Here is a 19,962-nt window from a genome sequence, read left to right as displayed (position 1 = left end):
GAAAAGTGTGACCAGCCCAAGGTCACCCAGCAGCTGCAGGTGGAGGAGCGGGGAATCAAACCCAGTTCACCAGATTACGAGTCCACCGCTCTTAACCACTACACCACACTGGCCCTTAATTTAACTGTTCCCAGAGCAGGACTAGGGATGGAGGGACACACTGAAGTCAGGCCCAGCCCAGAACTCTGAAGGAATGGGACTAAATGTTAATGGTTAAGGCAGGGTTCCCCCAAACTTGGGTCTCCGGCTGGTTTTGGGCTACATCTCCCATCATGCCTGAGCACTGGTCCTGCTGGCTAGGGACAATGGGAGTTGTAGTCCAAAAACAGACGGAGATCCAAGTTTGGGAAACTGTGGTTTATATACGTGCAGAGAAGAAGCAGTGGAAAAGCTGTCTGGCACTAAACACAGAGGAAACCGGCAGAGAAAACAAGGGAAAAAGAACCCTGTGTGCTGCAGAGATGTCAATAATGTTTCAGAGAAGCACTGCGAAGGGACAAACGTCCGAATTGCCTGGAGAGAATCTGTATTCAGTCTCAGAATCCGTGTCCAGAAATTGGACTTTCCGTGGAACGTCAAGGCTTGCTTTCTCCTTCGCCAGCCAACACTTGTTTCCCTTTGTCCATGTTGTATCTCCAAGTGGCGTGGGGAAGATATTTAGTTCATGCCTCCAGCAGAAAAACAAGTACATCTTGAGATGCGGAGTGAAGACCTTAAGAGGACTTCGTAGGGCGGTTGTGGAGAAGCGTGTGGTTTTCCCACGTGGCCTTTTTGCAGCAAAGAGGCGTCCTGAGAATCTTGGTGCCGTGAAACAAAGTCTGATCTCTAAATTGGCATGTACAGAGCAGGCATTGCTTGTGGACTCACTCATGAAGGCATCAAAATTGTTGTGGTATTCCACAACAGATTGGAGGGAGGGGGATTTGCAGTGGCAGTTAGGAACTTAATCAGAGCTTGCGTCTGGAAGTTTTTATAACTACTGTACAGAATCAGGAATCTCCCATGGCTGGAGATGTCTCTGAATTCAGCTCACATGTAAGGGTCATAAAGGTTTGTTAGTGCAACCAGCTACCAATTCACTACCTAGCCTGGTTCAAGGCATTAATTCACAAACCCTAAACAACTTCGCACCTGCAGGACTGCCTTATGCTCCATTCCTATTCACAGAGATCTTCTAGGGTACTTTTGAAGGTCCCCAATGCCCCTAAGGCTCAGTTGGCCTTTACCAGGGACTGAGTCTTTAGCATGTCAAGCGGTGTCCTGTGGAACTCCTTGCCACTAGAGGTACAGAAGGAGTCACCCTCCCTGCCTTCTTTTTGTGATCTTCAGAAAACTCTGTTGTTCGGAATGTGAATATTTTACCAACCCATATTTATGGGTGGTTTTGTTGCTGTAATTGTGACATGTTTTTAAAGTTATACCCTGATTTGTTTATGAAAGTGTGTTTTATAAATATCTAAATAAACAATAAATAAATAAATCCAGTCTCAAGAAACCAGGAAATCTTCATAAATGATCATAAACAATAATTTCAACACAAGGGGCAGTTGTATTATAGTTCTGATTAGCTTTTATTTTTCCCCTCTCTGACAGGCATGCACCCACCGCTAACCAATACAAGGGCTCATGGTGGAAATTTCTCAAAGGCTAAGACATGTGCTGATATAGAGCTGCCAGCAAGCATATCTTAAGTCATCCAACTTTCTGCCAATATATTCTAATATAGCTGTGTCATGTCAATTAACATTACAGTGGTGCCCCGCAAGACGAATGCCTCGCAAGACGGAAAACCCGCTAGACGAAAGGGTTTTCCGTTTTTGAGTTGCTTCACAGGACGAATTTCCCTATGGGCTTGCTTCGCAAGACGAAAATGTCTTGCGAGTCTTGAGATATTTTTTTCGCTCCCCCCCCCCTTTATCTAAGCCGCTAAGCCTTTAATAGCCTTTTAGCAGCTAATCTGCTAAGCCGATAAGTCTTTAATAGCCGCTAAACCGCTAATAGCGCTAATCCGTTAAGCCGCTAATAGGGTTGCTTCGCAAGACGAAAAAACCGCTAGACAAAGACACTCGCGGAACGGATTAATTTCGTCTTGCGAGGCACCACTGTACGCATAAAGATGCACCTATAACTTATATGCATTCTAAAGACAAATACTTTGTGGTAAATTAGATTTCTTCTTCTCATAACAAACGTTTCACATCTGGTGTCTAATGGAATTAGATACTGGTTCATAATCAAACTAAATTGAGAGTGGGGGCCCCGAATACATTTTTGTGCAACGGCTTGTCACAGGGTTGCCATATTTCAAAAAGTGAAAATCCAGACACAAAAAGCTGTTGCGCTTAAATTACGTTCTGTCCAGATGCTGCTAATATCCAGGAAATACCTGCTGTGTCCAGAAATTTCCTGCCGTAGGGCAACCCTAGTTTGTAATAATGCACGACTGCCACTACTTTTAGAACCAGCATTCTGGATCAACTAACTTCATTGGCTTCAGTGATGCAGAACGCATCTCTTCCCCAATGCTGTCAGATGCAGGATAAGCACAGGATAAAGTTGGAATCCCCAGGAACCATAATCTGCCGTAAGGTAAAGGTAAAGGGACCCCTGACCATTAGGTCCAGTCGTGACCGACTCTGGGGTTGCGGCGCTCATCTCGCTTTATTGGCCGAGGGAGCCGGCGTACAGCTTCCGGGTCATGTGGCCAGCATGACTAAGCCGCTTCTGGCGAACCAGAGCAGCACACGGAAATGCTGTTTACCTTCCCACCGGAGCAGTACCTATTTATCTACTTGCACTTTGACGTGCTTTCGAACCGCTAGGTTGGCAGGAGCTGGTACCGAGCAACGGGAGCTCACCCCGTCGCGGGGATTCGAACCGCCAACCTTCTGATCGGCAAGTCCTAGGCTCTGTGGTTTAACCCACAGCGCCACCCGCGTCCCTATAATCTGTCGTAAGGAGTTGCTAATAACTTTTATCCTCTGCGAAGCATTATTTGCAAGTAAGTATGGAGATGGAGGGGAAATGGCTGCCTCTGCTTTCATAACTTTTGACATAACCTGCCCCATGTCCCGATGTCATTACACCTTGTATTTCCCTGCCAACCAATGATATAAAGTAGAGGGAGAGAAATGCACTGTGTAAGAACACGAAGTCACGTGGTAGGAACTGAAAGGGATCACCCTTTGGGGCAGCAACCCCATGTTTTTCTTGGAGAGTGGGTGCAAAATAAAGAGGTTAGGAGGACATCAACTTACCATCACAGTTATGTAGAAGATTCTTACTCTGCCTGGAATGCTCCTCTTCCTCCGGGATGGTTTCCATAAGTTGGTAGCCCTTGTAGCTTGGATAGAGTCCATGGGAAGTCAAGGGGTCATCATCGAGATACTGATCTGAGAAGGTGGGGCTGCTCTTGTCTCCTTCTTGCCAACGAAAACCCAGCTCTGAAGCACAGGAAGGCTCCAGAGAAGTAGGCTCATGAGCAGATGATGAGAAGTCATCAGATTCTCCACTCTCCTGGCTAAAGGTGCTTCCATCGTCTGAAGCTTCAGAGTAACGTTCGTAAGACCCATCATCGCTGTCTTCTAAGCCCTCGTCTCCTTCTTCGGTGGGATGGGGATCCGCTTTGCTTCCCAGGTTGGCGAAGGAAGAAGATATGGAGTCGCCTGCTTCTTGGACAGCCTCATAGACCCGAGACATCCATGAGGACAAGGGCTGGAAGAAACTCTGGACATCCTGGGCGGACATGCTTTTTTGCACACCATGAACAAGTAAAGTGATGGGTCATAAACTCCAGCTGTTCATCTCTGCCAGCATGCCAGACTCAGAGGTCTGTGAGCTACAGAATAAGCATTGCAAAAGGTTATCAAAAGATCGCCTGCCCCCCTTTTAACCTCTTTGTTAGACCTACTAAAATTATCCAAGCTGAGAGAAAGAAAGAGAGCACAGAAAAGAGAAAGGAGAAGTGTCCACACACCACAAACCAGAAGGAGAGAATGCTTTCACCCAAATTTGCAAGACAACCAGGGATTCACCAAACCAAAAGCACAGGATGAATGTCAAAAGTTAATTTATAACTAGGTAATGCAAGGGATGGTTCAAACCATGTTTACAGGTTCCCCAAATAACAATAAAGCAGATAGTGTTGGGGTGGATGCAGAGGTTTAAATTCCCCTGCTAAACACAGCAGATGGATGGGGATGTAAATCGTACACTCCCCATTCAACAGTTGGTTGATCGGCTGGGGTGGCTGCATGTGCCTATACACGTGTATATATGTTTGCGAGTGTTCATGTGCAGGATAGACACACCCATTCCTGGCATGTGGCCAGCAGAGGATTGGCAAAGGGGGATCAAGACCCTTCCTCCGCTCCTGATGTAATTGGAAGGCCACATTTTTTAGCAGAAGCAATAGTTTGCCGCTGCATCCAAACCAATAAACTAGGGTTTGCATTTCCCCTGCAAACCATCGTTTTAAATTCTAGTACGGAGGTTGGGTGCAAATTACAGTTTGCTAGGTTGGTTGCAACAGCAAATTATGGTTTGCATTGATCAGTGAGTGAGTGATTGACTCTGAGCACATGAAGGAAGGAGCCTAAGGCTCAATTGCATAATGCTTTTCCATGCCAGCTGAACCAGTATTTGCTACACTTGCTGTCTCTAATCCTCTGGTATGAAGTTCCCCATAATTTCAAATAAAACTGTCTTGGAATCCGAAACAAAGTGGCTCGCCACCAAATAATTGTTTCCCATTAATCATACTCCTGTTTAGATTTTACTTTCATCCCAACCCTTTTAAGAACACGTACTTTGCCTTGGAGGAAAAGGAATGGCAGCAATTAATTGCATTCTCCATTGTTTCCGATGCATTAAAAAAAAGGAAGCAAACTCTATATTGTATAAATCTGACACCCATTGTTCATTAACAGCTAGGGGCAGGTTATAAAATGCAAGGTTGCCATACAGAGCAAATGTGCTGGAACGGTACAAAAAGCACAATCGCAGAAGTCTCTGGAATACCTGAGGGCAAAGCAAGACTTCCTGCAACAGCAAATGCAAAAGGGTTGCTCAGCCTGAGCTGATAGAAACTCGAACAACCCAGGGAGGGGATCTATGTGTTAGGCTTGTAGGCTGAATGGAATAGCTCCGTAGAAGAGCATGCAGAAGGCCTTGGTTCAATCCTCAGACCTCTCTAAGGAAGCAGGGAGAGACCCCGCTCTGGAACTCTGGAGCCATCAAAAGCAGAACTTTTATAATCACCCAGTTTCAGTGCAACAACACAGGGTTGTTTGGTTTTTTAAAAAACGGAGACTAATTGTACGTTCGGGAGACAGTCAGCACATGATAAGCACATACCCTCTGACTTTCCATCAGATGAAAAATAGGGACATTTCTCACTCCCTGCAAATGACCCTCCTTGCCTTGACCCCCCCCCCCCCATTTTTTTGTCCCTCCCCAGCCTACAGAGCATTTTCTGTCAGAAGAAGCCTGAAGGGCCACCACGGCTTCACCAACGGGACACAACACACAAGCCCTCCACCGTCCCGAGAAAACTACTTAATCCCAATTTTGTTTTAATTTATTTAGGAGGGAGGCAAGATTGGGCACGGATGCACGAAGCATTTAATAATAATAATAATAATAATAATAATAATAATAATAATAACTCCTTGTCCTTTCTTCCCTCTCAGGGAGGTCCTGGCCTCTGCCTGCCCCTCAGAGCTGGCACGTCTCACGGGGCTGGGCCTCAGTACCGGCAGCTTCTCCTCTTCTTTGCCTTCTCTCCATCAGCCATTACAAGCTGCTTTTCCAGCTGCACTGGTGGAGTACAGGGTCAGGTTTAAGGTGCTGGTTTTGACCTTTAAAGCCCTTCACGGTCTAGGACCCTGGTACCAACGGACCGCCTCTCCCGGTATGCCCTGCGGAGGACCTTAAGGTCCATAAATAGCAACACCCTAGAGGTCCTGGGCCCTAAGGAAGTCAGATTAGCCTCAACCAGAGCCAGGGCCTTTTCAGTGATGGCTCCGGCCTGGTGGAACGCTCTCTCTCTCATGAGACCAGGGCCCTGCAGGATCTGATTTCTTTCTGCAGGGCCTGTAAGACAGAGTTGTTCCGCTTGGCCTTTGGCTTGGAATCAACTTGATCCCCTTCCCCTCTTTCCTTTTTCCTTTCTCCTTCTGTGTCTGGGACTTCCTTGGCTTTTTTTTCTGGCCCACGTAAGACCAGTCTGGATAGTTGGCCTTGATGAAGATTTGACGTTTTCATTCCCAAAAAGTTTTTGATTTGAGTTTCTACTGAAATGAGGCTGCATTTTAATGTTCTATTCTAATCTTGTTTTTAAGTTGTATTTTAATCAATTGTTTTATACCTGGTGTTAGCCGCCCTGACTGAGCCCGGTCTTGGCTGGGGAGGGTCGGGTATAAATAAATTATTATTTATTATTATTATTATTATTATTATTATTATTATTATTATTTATTATTATTATTATTATTATTATTATTACTATTATTGGAAGAGGCCAGCAGCGGTGACCATAAAGAGCCAACGGGATATTCCATCAGAAGCAAATCAGAAACTGAGATGGCTTTTGTAATTCCAGGATTCTCCCTGAAAAATAGGGTCCCTGGATGGTATGTCTGAATGAGCTCTTTGGCCCAGAAATTCAGAACCAACTGGATATGGGAGAAGCACCCACGTTTATTTATTTCAGCCTTCCTTAACCCGAAGCTTTTGACTACAACTCCCATCAGAAAGCACAACCAACCATTAGGGGGATGAGAGCAGCAGTCCTTCAACATCTGGAGGACATTGGGTTGGGGAAACCTAGTTCACAGATCTGCCGCGCTGACAGTGACGGGAGAAGGGGACTAAATCTTTTCCCCAAAGTTGCACAGTGATGAATCTTTCCCCTGCCTGAACCTCACCTCCTAGCGCTTTGTATAAGCTAAACAAGATATAGCTTCGGGCCCCACTCTCTTGGGGGCCCCAAAAAATTTAAAGGGGGGGGGGGAAACTGGATGCACATTTCCAAAATATAAGATAAAAAAACCAAAAACCCCACAATTATTATTCCATGTTATAGCAAGTTTCGAGAGACTAGATTATGAGTCTTTGTAAATTGTGTTTCTAAAGGAACTTTTGTTATTGCCAAATGCCAATGTGTTTGCGTTATTAAGTTTGTTATGAATAAAAAATCATTTTAAGTTAGAGCTTAATAATTATTTCACTATTCATATACGTATTCTTAATTGTATTTCACTATTAATATACTTCTTCTTAATTGTATTTCAGTTCAACAATTACTTTGATAAAATACATATTTTGTTATGTGCAAATCGCTTTAGATACCTATTAGGTCCATAAATTACCATATAGCATATATTCAACACAAAAAACAGCAACAATTTGTTGTTGACAAAGGACAGCTGGACATATAAAGGGCCCCATTATCTTCAGTAGCTTAGGACCTCATTAAACCTAAATCAGGCCCTGTTGCCACTGTGGCCCATTTGCCCCCTAAAGTAAAGGTAAAGGGGACCCCCTGACCATTAGGTCCAGTCATGACCGACTCTGGGGTTGCGGCGCTCATCTCACTTTATTGGCTGAGGGAGCCAGCGTACAGCTTCCGAGTCATGTGGCCAGCATGACTAAGCCGCTTCTGGCGAACCAGAGCAGCGCACGGAAAACGCCGTTTACCTTCCCACCTGAGTGGTACCTATTTATCTACTTGCACTTTGACGTGCTTTCGAACTGCTGGGTTGGCAGGAGCAGGGACTGAGCAACGGGAGCTCATCCTGTCACGGGGATTCGAACCGCCGACCGTCTGATCGGCAAGCCCTAGGCTCAGTGGTTTAACCCACAGCCCCACCCACGTCCCTATTTTTCCCCTAATCTGGTTCAAATACCAGAAGTGAGTTTGATTGGGAGGAAACTGGGAGGGGCTGGAGTGGAGGATGCAAAGCAGGGAAGATTTCGCTCCCCTAAACTGCACACCCTTTCGTTACCAAAGTCGCCCCCACTTTCCTTTTGTTATGTGAAAGCAGTAGAGGCGGATGCACAAATGGGAGCGCCCCATCGCATCCTAAATGTGGTCCCCAGACTTGATATGTGGTTTCAGAAGAGGTGTCAAATTTCCTTCAAGATACAGCATGCATGAGCACAAAGGCTGTTTGGGTCAAATTCCTCTTCCTCTTGGTACATCCATTACAACCCCCATCCCAAGACAACAGAGCGAACAGGTAAATGTTCTGAATAGCTTTGACATCACCTTTCCCATTTTAGCAAAAAGGAAAAACTGTTTCCTACTTCAATTTCCCAGTATAATTCATAAGTAGCAGCACTGTCTCTATATATACACACCCAAGGCTACAACAATACAAACGCCATCTTTCTCCCACAGTACAGGCTGCGGTTCAAGGCGATATGAGCCTTTCCATTATAAATACCACATTTTAAAGGATTTACTTGTCAATCATGTAAGAATTACTTTCAAATGCAAATCACTATAGCGTGCAGGCAAGTCTTCTCAGCCCCGGGCCCCCCCACTATTCCTCCCACTTTCCTCAGTTTTTAAAACCTACCCTGTTTATTAATAATTCACATTTTTTAAAAGCTTTGGTAAATATATGTTTGCACTGCCGTCTGTGGCAGCTCCAAAAAGCACCGACGCCCACAGCGCAGCGAAGGAGAGATGTTGTCATTTTTATTTTATTTTTTTTAAGGCCCTCGCATTGCAATACTTGTCAGGAGAAAGAAAGACTTTGCAAAGCTCTCAACAAAGGGAACTTTTTAACAGAGCGATATCGGTGTTTGTGTAACAGTGAGAGCGTGGCGGAGAACAAAACAAAAGGAACCTAGCGCAAGCTCCCCACAAGCTACGCGATGCAAGACCTCTCCTCACATTTCTGGAAACAGGTACGGATCTGTGAGAGGAGAAGGAGCAGGGATGCCTTTCCCTGCACTGCTTCCCATTCCCAACTGCTGGCCTTCCTCATGGCACAGGAATATAAAACTGGATCAGGCCACAGCCCCACCTCATCCAGTATCCTGTTCCTAAAGCTGCCAACCAAATGCTAAATGGGATTCTGCAAGCAGGACCTGAGTGCAACAGTGAGCTCTCCTAGAGGCATAGCAAGGGCGGGAACCATTGCCCTGAGGCACAGTTTTTTCGAGGGCTCATTTTGGTGCGCCCACCCCAGGCGCCATGAAGACACGCTCCCCCCGACATTGAGCTCACCACCTGCAATTCCCAGGTTGTCAGAGGCAGGTGCCAGGGTCAGGTCAAAAATAACTCACAAAGCATCAGTGCAGTTACCGTATTTTTTGCTCTATAAGACTCACTTTTTCTCTCCTAAAAAGTAAGGGGAAATGTGTGTGCGTCTTATGGAGTGAATGCAGGCTGCGCAGCTATCCCAGAAGCCAGAACAGCAAGAGGGATTGCTGCTTTCACTGCGCAGCGATCCCTCTTGCTGTTCTGGCTTCTAAGATTCAGAATATTTTTTTTCTTGTTTTCCTCCTCCAAAAACTAGATGTGTCTTGTGGTCTGATGCGTCTTATAGAGCAAAAAATACGGTAACTCTTTGTTCAAAGAAACCAAACAGCTCAGGCTCAAGCGAGCCCAAGGAACTCTTCCCAGTAGATCGCGGTTTCCCAGATTTGGGTCTCTGGCTGTTTTCGGACTACAACTCCCATGGTCCCTAGTGAGCAGGACCGGTGGTCAGGGATGATGGGAACTGTAGTCCAAAAACAGCTGGAGACCCAAGTTTTGCAAACCCTGCAGTTGATCTTGCCCAACCTTAACCCTAACCCTACCTCCAACCCTAATCCTAACCCTAACCTAACCCTACCTCCAACATTAACCCTAAACCTAACCCTACCTCTCAATGCCAAAGAAGCAGAAGGAGAACAGCCATCACCCAGTAGAAAGCACCCAAAAGGAAACACCATCAATTTCTCAGGTGGCTGTTGCCTCACATCCAAGACACCCCAGAATATAAGAATAAAATATAGGAATTATTATTCTAGCGTTATTATGATATTTTACCATTTATTCTCATAGAACTCATTGCTGTCAGAGCAAACGTAATGGCTGCATTGGCACGTCACGGTAAGCCATAGTTTAGTGTGGCATTCACAAGCCGGAATGAGCCGAAGTGAGCCCCACCTGCCCTTTTGTCTCCCCCTCTGGTCCAGAGCACAACTTTAGCCACGCTTCTTTTTCATGAAACTCTCGGCTTGTCATTGGTGGGGCTTATAAAATACTCTGGTCACTTTCAAAGCAAGTCAACTCCAAGCCCTAATAATAATAATAATAATAATAATAATAATAATAATAATATATTGTTTATACCCCGCCCATCTGGCTGGGCCTCCCCAGCCACTCTGGGCGACTTCCACAGAGACCAAAAATACACTAAAATGTCACACATTAAAAACTTCCCTGAACAGGGCTGCCTTAAGATGTCTTCTGAATGTCAGGTAGTTGTTTATCGCTTTGACATCTGATGGGAGGGCGTTCCACAGGGCGAGCGCCACTACCAAGAAGCCTTGGTTAAACGAACCTGAGTTTGTTATAAACCACAAACCCCTGTTTGCATCCAAAAAAAACCCCTAAATATTCAGCAGAAATGAAGCAAAATGCTGTTGGGAGTCCTCTTCCTGGAGAATTTGTGCAAGCCTGAGACTCACATGGGATCATTCCAGCTTCTGCATGACACAGTACAGTGGTACCTCAGGTTAAGTATCTAATTCGTTCCAGAGGTCCGTTCTTAACCTGAAACTGTTCTTAACCTGAAGCACCACTTTAGCTAATGAGGCCTCCTGCTGCTGCCACGCCGCCGGAGCCCGATTTCTGTTCTTATCCTGAAGCAAAGTTCTTAACCTGAAGCACTATTTCTGGGTTAGCGGAGTGTGTAACCCGAAGCGTATGTGTCAGAGCTGCTTCCAGATCCTAGCTCACAGAGGATCACGCTAGCCAGCGATCATTAAATAAAAGTCTTTATTGAGTTACAGTTTCCATTCTCAAGCTGCTGCGTGCAACTCTACGTCTCATGGTTAGATCGGCGAAGCTCCATCTGAGTCTCCGCCCCTTGTACACCAACTTAATATCCTAGCCTTGCTCCACCTTTTCCGCCTGACTGTTCTTCTCTGGGTCCCTCTGCCCCCCGGGGTCTCTTCCTTCCGGGATTCCTCTGACGCTGACGCTGACCCCCCTGACTCTTCTCCCTCCTTTCGGCGGGCTTTAGGACCTGGCTCCCTTTCCGGGCTGCCTACTGCGCCACTTTCCTGTGCATTTGAACTTGGCACGCGCGCCCAACCTTCCACCTTCCGTCTGACCGTTTCTTCGCTCCCCGATGGAGGTGTGGCCACTCCTGACTCGTGCCCTCCCCCCTGTTGTGAGCTGCCAGCGCTTGATCCCTGGCGCCCTTCCTCTTCCCTGCTCTCTGGCGGTGACGCTGGTCCTGATTTCCAACTGCTCCCCTCTGAGTCCCCTCTGGCTCTATCTTCCTGGGGTGTCCCCCTAGGCTCCCCCCTTGCCCTGGCCACTGGTGCTCCTTTCTGTGAATCTTCTGATTCACTGGAAAGACTCGGAGATCTCGGGTCGTCGTCATCACTCATCTTTTCTTCTGCCTCCTCTCCCTCGCTCTCTGTTTCCTCCCTTGCCCTTGCCTCTGCTCCTGAACCCCTGACATCCATCCCCCCCTCGAAGCCCCCTCTTCCCCCCTCCCCTCCTTCCGGTGCGGGATCTGGGTGCTGCCGTGTCAGGGGGACGAATGTCGGATACAGTTCGCTTCCCGTGGCGGGCCGCCATCCGAAGTCTTCCGGTTCTTCCTCCCTGCTCTCGTTGACGACGGTCACCTCCGCTTCCATCTCTGTGCCGCCGTGCTCGAAACCCGGGTCGTCCCCGAAAACGTCCATGTCCGTCTCTCCCTCGTTGCCTTCTGGAGACGTTGCTCGTCCTGGACCCTCCAGCCACCTTCTGCGGAACTGCTCCTCTGGTCGATCATCCCACCAATACGAGGGTTCTGAAGCAGATCCCGAGGGTGACCCCTCCGGGGAACGGGCGTCTCGTGTCGGTTCCTCGTCCGAGTCGAACCCCCGGAACGTGCTGGCTGAAAGTGTGGGCGTGAAAAGCCAGTCGTCGAAAAAGTCTGCTGGCATTGGCCTATGTGGGAAGAGGGCATGAAACTCTTCTTTGAGCAGAGGTTCGTCTAAAGCGTAGCCCGGCACCCAGCTGTTGGCACTGGCCGGGGTGCCCTCCTTGGCGAGAAGGTATTCTACCCCCTCTTCCCCCCATCTGGAGTCCAAAATCTCCGTGACTTCGTTGATGCGCTCCTCCTGTGCCACTCCCCCTTGCCCGGTTCTCTCTCGGAGCGGACCCGGTGCCGTTCCTGGTTCCTGAAACCTGTGAGGTGCCTTGTAGGGAGTGAGCACCGATCTGTGGAACACCGGATGCATTCTGGAACCCTCCGGAAGAGCCAGCCTGAAAGCCACCGGGTTGACCTGTTCGTCGACTTGGTAGGGCCCCAGTTGTTTATGCCCTAGTTTCTTCTTCGCCAACGACCTGGCCGGCACTGCGTGGGCTGCTAACCAGACCCAGTCTCCCACATGGATCTCTTCGCCAACCCTTCTGTGTTTGTCCGCTTGTACCTTGTATGCGTGTTTAGCCAGCTCCAGGTGCCGCCGCAGCTGATCGTGGACCTCCTGCAACTCCGACGCGAACGCATCTGCTGTCTGCGGCTCCCCCTCCCCCATTCTTTCCAGTCCCGGGAAGGTTCTAGGGTGCCTCCCGTTGTTGGCGAAGAACGGCGTGACCCCCGTGGACACGTGCTTCGTGTTGTTGTAGGCGAACTCGGCGAGAGGCAGGTAATCCACCCACGTCGCAGGCTGTTGATTCGCATAACATCTCAGGTACTGCTGCATGATGGCATTGACCCGCTCCGCTTGCCCGTTGGTCTGCGGGTGTCTAGCCGACGCCAGGTTGATCTTGACGTTCAGGAAGCCCATCAGCCTCTGCCAGAAGTTTGAGATGAACTGTCGCCCTCGGTCGGACAGAATAGACCGCGGCAGACCGTGAACCTTGAACACGTGGTCTATGAACAGTTTGGCGGTTTGTTCCGCCGTGGCCACCTTCGCACACGGAATGAAATGTGCCATCTTGGAGAACAAATCCACCACCACCAGCACAGCCGTCTTGCCCCTCGAGCTGGGCAGATCCGTGACAAAGTCCAGGGCCACTCTCTCCCATGGCTCGAACGGAGTTTGCAGCGGTTCCAGCAGTCCGGCCGGCGGTCTGTGCACTGGTTTGGACCTCTGGCAGGTGTCACACCTCGCCACGTAGTCCGCGACTTCCCCTCTCATTCCGGGCCACCAGAAGTCTCTGGCTACTAATTCCACCGTCTTCTCCTTGCCAAAGTGCCCGGCAGTGGGCGCGTCGTGCAGCTGCTGCAGTACCTTGGCGCGAAGTTCGTCTCCCGGCACGTAGATGGCCCCTTTACGGATGAGCAAACCATCTCGCAGCTGGAACTCGTCGGTCGCTGCCGTGCCCCTGTGCACCTCTGCCATCTTTGCTTGCGCGAAGGAGTCATCCTGCAACGCTCGTCGCACCGCATCCAGGTCAACTGTCGCCGCCGCGCACGCCCACACTGTCGGTGCGAAGATGTGCATGGCGGCCGCTGGCGTTGCCTCCTCCAGATACTGTGGCTTACGGGAGAGAGCATCCGCCATGATGTTGGTGTCCCCCGGGACATACTCTATTCGGAAGTCGAAATTCGCAAAGAACTCAGCCCAACGTATCTGCCTCTGGTTCAGGAACTGTGCCGTGCGCCAGTGCTCTAGATTCTTGTGGTCCGTGCAGACCTGCACCGTGTGCTTGGCGCCGATCAGGAAGTGCCTCCACGCTTTGAACGCTGCATGAATGGCCAGCAACTCCCTGTCCCAGATGGTGTAGTTCTGTTCGGACTTGCTGAGCTTCCTTGAGTAAAACGCTCCCGGCCTCCAAACCCCCTGCGGGTCTTTCTGCAGCAGGACTGCTCCCACGGCTCTGTCCGAAGCGTCTGTCTCCACCCTCATCGGCCTGCTGGGGTTGACATGAAGCAGCTGCTCTTCCGACGCGAAGAGACGCTTGAGTGCCTGAAAGGACTGCTCCGCCTGCTCTGTCCAGATGAACTTCTTTTTCTTGGAGCTGAGCGTGTCCGTGATGGCCGCTGTCTGCATCGCAAAGCCTTTGATAAACTTGCGATAGAAGTTCGCGAAGCCGACAAACTGTTGGACCTCCTTCCGGTTGCGTGGGCTTTTCCAATCCAACACTGCTCGGACCTTGGCGCTGTCCATGGCGAGCCCTTTATCAGACAACTTGTAGCCCAGGAAATCCACCTCCGTCACGTCGAATTGGCACTTCTCCAGCTTGGCGTAAAGCCTATGTTGCTGTAGCCTGCTCAGCACTTCCTTGACGTGTCTGTCATGCTCCTGCTGCGATTCCGAAAAGATCAGGATGTCATCCAAGAAACAGACGCACGTCTTGTAGAGGAGCCCCGCCAACACGTGATGCATGAAAGCTTGAAAAACGTGGGAGCCATTTTGCAATCCAAAAGGCATAACTCTATATTCGTAGGTGCCCAGGGGCGTGAACATGGCTGTCTTCCACTCATCTCCCTCCCGCATGCGAATGAGGTTGTATGCCCCTCGCAGGTCCAACTTGGTGAACACTCTGCCCTTCCGTACCTTTGCGAGGAGGTCGTCGATTCGGGGCATGGGGAAGTCCGATGGCTTGGTCACACTGTTCAAGATGCGAAAGTCCACTACAAGTCTTTTTTGGGGCGTGTCCCGCTTCTTAACAAAGAATACCGGACTGCCCCCCGCTGCCTTGGACTCTCGGATGAAACCGCGCTCCAAATTATGATCTATGAACTCTTTGAGTTCCTGCAGTTCGTCCTCAGACATGGAATACAGCTTCCCTTTGGGCAGCGCCGCCCCCGGCAGCAGGTCAATTTTGCAGTCATATGGTCTGTGGGGGGGTAGCCTGTCTGCCTCCTTCTCGCAGAAAACCTCCAAAAATTCTGCGTACTTGTGGGGAACCGCTTGCAGCGTGCCTAGCTGCAGCTGTGACTCCTCTTCCCCTCCTTCCTGCCTGGGCACGATGCAGTGTTCAGCGCAAAAGGAAGAGCCGAAGGTCAGCTGCCTCTGGTACCAAGCCAGCGTCGGGCTGTGCTTGTCCAGCCAACTCATGCCCAATACAATGGGCGTGTCCGATAGTTGAGTGACATTGAAGCTGATGATTTCCCTGTGATTCCCAAGTCGCATCACCATTGGTGGCGTCTGCTTCACCACTTGCCCCCCTAGCAGCTCCCTGCCATCCACCGTGACAACCTGCAGGGGCAGCGTGGCAGGCAGCAACTGTATAGCGTGCCGGTCGACAAAGTCCTGCCCTATAAAGTCCGCATTGCTTCCGGAGTCAATGGTGATTGGCACGTCCATGGTGATTCCATTGGGCAGCTGGAGCGACGCGGTGAGCCTCACTACCGCTTTGGGCGGGAGGGGGTCCATGGGCTGTAAAATCTCTGGGGACTGCTTCACTGACACGTCTGGCTGGGCCCCAGTGCCTCTTCCTCCAACCAGACTCCGTCGTTTCCCTGCTGTGGTTGTCCTTGCTGCGTTGCTGCAGTTACCATTGCTGAGGCTGCAGTGTGCTTGTGGAGCCTCTGGGGACACTCTTTCGCCATATGCTGTGGATCATCGCAGATGTAACACTTCCTGTTCCCTCTAGGAGGCTTCGCTTTCACTGCTGCCGGTGCTAGGGCTCTGGCTGCTGACTGAGCCCTTGCACCTCCAACCTCCATAGGTTCCGCTCCTCCTCCTGGCGGAGGCGTGGATTGCGCACGCGCTGCTTCTCTGGGAAGGAAGGAGGAGCCCCTGGCTGGTTCGCGCCCTCCACGCCCTTCGTCCCTGCTCCACGGACGTCCTTCCAGCCGCACCCCCACCGCCAGCGCCCTCTGAACGATCTCCTGCGTGGTCCGGGGTCTCTCCCCCCTCGCAATTTCATCTTTAACCGAGCCGTGCAATCCCTCCCAAAACAGGTCTCTTACAGGAGCCGAATCTCTGTCCCATTCCAGGGCACTGACCAAAGCGAAAAAGCGGGCATGGTACTGCCTTACGCTGGCCCTCCCTTGCTTCAGTCCATGTATCTGCTGCCGAGCAAGATCCACGTCAATGCTTGATAAAAAGCACCCATCCATCGCTTTAATAAAGGCATCCGCATTCTGGAGCGCCGGATCCTTATCTCTCCACAAATTGCGCAGCCATGCTTTAGCATCTCCATGCAAATGGGACATGATGAATCCCACCTTCTCTTGCTCATCTCTAAAGTCTTTGTTCAGCAGTTGCAGTGCACACATTACATCTGCTCTAAAGTTGGGGTACTGTTGCAAATTCCCATCGAAGTGAGAGACCAGACCGCCTGTTCGTCTCCCCAACCCAATCCCCTCCGGTTTGGGTGTCAGTTGCCCTTGCTTCGTAAGCACTTCCAACCTGACCTGGAGATCCCTGTAGGCGGCAGCTGCGTCCTCCTCTCTCTTCCTGGATGCAAGAGCCTCGGCATTCAGTCGTGTCACTGCTTCTCTGAGTTCCACTATCTGCTGTTCGGCCGTCATGTTGTCTGCCGTTCGTGAGCTCGCTAGTAGGCACCCGCTTTCTCTCCTCTCCGCGAGGACGTAGATGCCCACAATCTAGGGATGGAGCTTACTGTCAGAGCTGCTTCCAGATCCTAGCTCACAGAGGATCACGCTAGCCAGCGATCATTAAATAAAAGTCTTTATTGAGTTACAGTTTCCATTCTCAAGCTGCTGCGTGCAACTCTACGTCTCATGGTTAGATCGGCGAAGCTCCATCTGAGTCTCCGCCCCTTGTACACCAACTTAATATCCTAGCCTTGCTCCACCTTTTCCGCCTGACTGTTCTTCTCTGGGTCCCTCTGCCCCCCGGGGTCTCTTCCTTCCGGGATTCCTCTGACGCTGACGCTGACCCCCCTGACTCTTCTCCCTCCTTTCGGCGGGCTTTAGGACCTGGCTCCCTTTCCGGGCTGCCTACTGCGCCACTTTCCTGTGCATTTGAACTTGGCACGCGCGCCCAACCTTCCACCTTCCGTCTGACCGTTTCTTCGCTCCCCGATGGAGGTGTGGCCACTCCTGACTCGTGCCCTCCCCCCTGTTGTGAGCTGCCAGCGCTTGATCCCTGGCGCCCTTCCTCTTCCCTGCTCTCTGGCGGTGACGCTGGTCCTGATTTCCAACTGCTCCCCTCTGAGTCCCCTCTGGCTCTATCTTCCTGGGGTGTCCCCCTAGGCTCCCCCCTTGCCCTGGCCACTGGTGCTCCTTTCTGTGAATCTTCTGATTCACTGGAAAGACTCGGAGATCTCGGGTCGTCGTCATCACTCATCTTTTCTTCTGCCTCCTCTCCCTCGCTCTCTGTTTCCTCCCTTGCCCTTGCCTCTGCTCCTGAACCCCTGACAGTATGTAACCTGAAGCATAGGTAACCTGAGGTGCCACTGTAATAATAATAATAATAATAATAATTTTATTATTATACCCCACTCATCTGGCTGGGTTTCCCTAGCCACTCTGGGTGGCTTGCAGCATATCTAAAATCATAAACAACAGGATGAGGAGGTGCTGAATGGCATCATCCAGACCTCTTTATCTGCCCTTACGTTTTCTGCCCCACCTACTTTTACCTCTGGCCCCTCCCACCACCAGCATGTGGACCCTGGAAGGTTGCCCACAGAAAAATGTGGCCCTCGGAATCATACACCTGTGGAATTGGAAGGGGTCCAAATCGACCCAAACTCCAAGCCCCCTGCCCAGAGGTACCATCTTCTCAAGTTGATTGAGGGGAACTGATGGGATGTCCTAACATCGCAAGGAGCTGGGAGGTGGAACCAAACACCCTCTGAATATTGAGGGAGCCTACCCACCCCTCAAAAAAACACTGGGGGGGCAAAACTGCCTTGACCTCTAGAAGCCAGCACCTATGCCTCCTGCAATACAGGAATCCGAACTAATCATTCAGGACCGAGGTGGAAAAGGTTCCCCATCATGGCTAATTGATGGCTCTTTCGTGTGACGTGCAAATGTGGCCAACGGGTACCAGAAAGCAAAAGATAGCAGTTCCAAGCAATTTAAAGTTTTGCTAAAAGCAGGAGATTTCAATCTATTCCTTAAATCGGATCCGATTTCTTTTAAGGAGTATGGCGGTACTTACCAAGGCTCTCGTGAACGGCTGACTTCTCTTTGTAGCGCTTACGTTTCCCGCGTTGTTCCAAGCAGGGGAGGCCCCCGATCTTCTCAAAGCACAGCTTCTTGTTGATGAAGAGGAAGAGGACCGCAAAGAGGACGATGAAGACCCCGACAGCTGAGAGGAACCCAATCGCTTCAGGAGTAACTGGCAGCGAGGAAAAGCACATGGAAGAAAGCACAAGGTGTTAAGCTGGCGCTTTGCGGGGTCATGTCGGCAAATGGGCGTTCCCAGACGTTGACGGTGACAACGCAGAGGGATTAAGCATTTGTAAAAGAGGCAGGATTCCCAAGGGAGCCGCAGGAAAGGGTAGGAAAAGAACAGGCCTGTTGCCTTTGGGCCCAGCTTGACGGCGCAACTGTAACCATGTCTACTCAGAAGGAAATCCTATGGAATTTGATGGCTGTTATGCCCAGGTAAGTGACATTAATGGTTTCCATCTCCTTTGAACACAGAAGGTCCTTGGCACCTCTCGGGAGGGCTGTGAGGGAACCCCACCTGAAATCTTGAAGTGCACCCGTCTGGCAATGTTGACAATACTGAACTACATGAACCAATGGTTGGACTCAGCCAAAGGCAGATTCCTATGGTCCTCAGCAAGTTTAGGGTAGCAGCCTGACAGGTGTACAGGTATATGCCTCTTGGTCTTTGATTTGCTCTAGGAGCTGTATGGGCAATCTACCCGGAAGATGAATTGTCTTTCAAGGAGTTAGTGATCTGACATGGTTACCTTTCCTGCCTCTGTTCCTTCCCCCTCCCTGACTCTTGATAAGCTCTTTGATGGCATAAGAACAGCCTTTAATGTCCTAATCCAGGCATCCCCAAACTCAGCCCTCCAGATGTTTTTGGGACTACAACTTCCATCATCCCTAGCTAACAGGACCAGTGGTCAGGGATGATGGGAATTGTAGTTCCAAAACATCTGCAGGGCTGAGTTTGGGGGTGTCTGTCCTAATCCATGGGTAGGCAACCTAAGGCCCGGGGGCCAGATGCAGCCCAATCGCCTTCTAAATCTGGCCCACGGACAGTCCGGGAATCAGCGTGTTTTTACATGAGTAGAATGTGTCCTTTTATTTAAAATGCATCTCTGGGTTATTCGTGGGGCCTGCCTGGTGTCTTTACATGAGTAGAATGTGTGCTTTTATTTAAAATGCATCTCTGAGTTATTCGTGGGACATAGGAATTCATTCATTCCCCCCCCCCAAAAAAATATAGTCCAGCCCCCCACAAGGTTTGAGGGACACTGGACCGGCCCGCTGCTGAAAAAGTTTGCTGACCCCTGTAATCAGTTGGAAGTGATAGTGCTAGGTACCTTCTCTGATGTTGGACATTGTTTTGAGAAAGTGAGGCATTGGGAGGGGGTGGTTAATGAATGATCTGTACATAGCCAGTCGGGCAAGCCACACAGGCTAGCTATCTATAGATCGGGTGGTTGTGGGCAGAGTTTTTGAGAAGCTCGTGTTCCAACTGCGGGGCTGTGCAAACTGAGGCTACCTGGGGGAGTCACTTTGCCGCTTCTTGAGGGCTTCCAATTGGCAGGTGCAAGTGCTTGCTTGGTATGTATATATTGCTTGCTGTTTAGAATAAAATCTTTCAACTTCTCACTCACTTGTGTCTTTTTATCACTTCTGAATCTCATTTTAAAAGAACCACCTTGCATTTGGCAAGACAGAGAAA

At 49.9% G+C, this 19,962-nt stretch overlaps 1 protein-coding gene across 6 annotated transcripts in view; it reads right to left on the bottom strand.

Annotated features, from left to right (window-relative positions):
* SYT16 (synaptotagmin 16) overlaps positions 1-19,962 on the bottom strand; it is a 103,763-nt gene that overhangs the window by 34,605 nt on the left and 49,196 nt on the right. For 5 of the 6 annotated variants that reach the window (XM_080978244.1, XM_080978246.1, XM_080978245.1 and 2 more), the window contains 2 exons: positions 18,253-18,432; positions 3,258-3,838 (listed from right to left, as the gene is read on the bottom strand). In XM_080978244.1, the coding sequence (XP_080834370.1) occupies positions 3,258-3,747 (490 nt within the window). In that variant the 5' untranslated portion in view covers positions 3,748-3,838; positions 18,253-18,432. The remainder of the gene's footprint in view (positions 1-3,257; positions 3,839-18,252; positions 18,433-19,962) is intronic. The other variant, XM_080978243.1, reaches the window with a different exon arrangement.

This window comes from Podarcis pityusensis, assembly GCF_964106645.2.
Source record: "Podarcis pityusensis genome assembly, chromosome: 1".
In the NCBI taxonomy this organism is placed as follows: domain Eukaryota; kingdom Metazoa; phylum Chordata; class Lepidosauria; order Squamata; family Lacertidae; genus Podarcis; species Podarcis pityusensis.
Note: the sequence above shows the minus strand (reverse complement) of the source record. Positions and strands in the feature narration are given on the sequence as shown.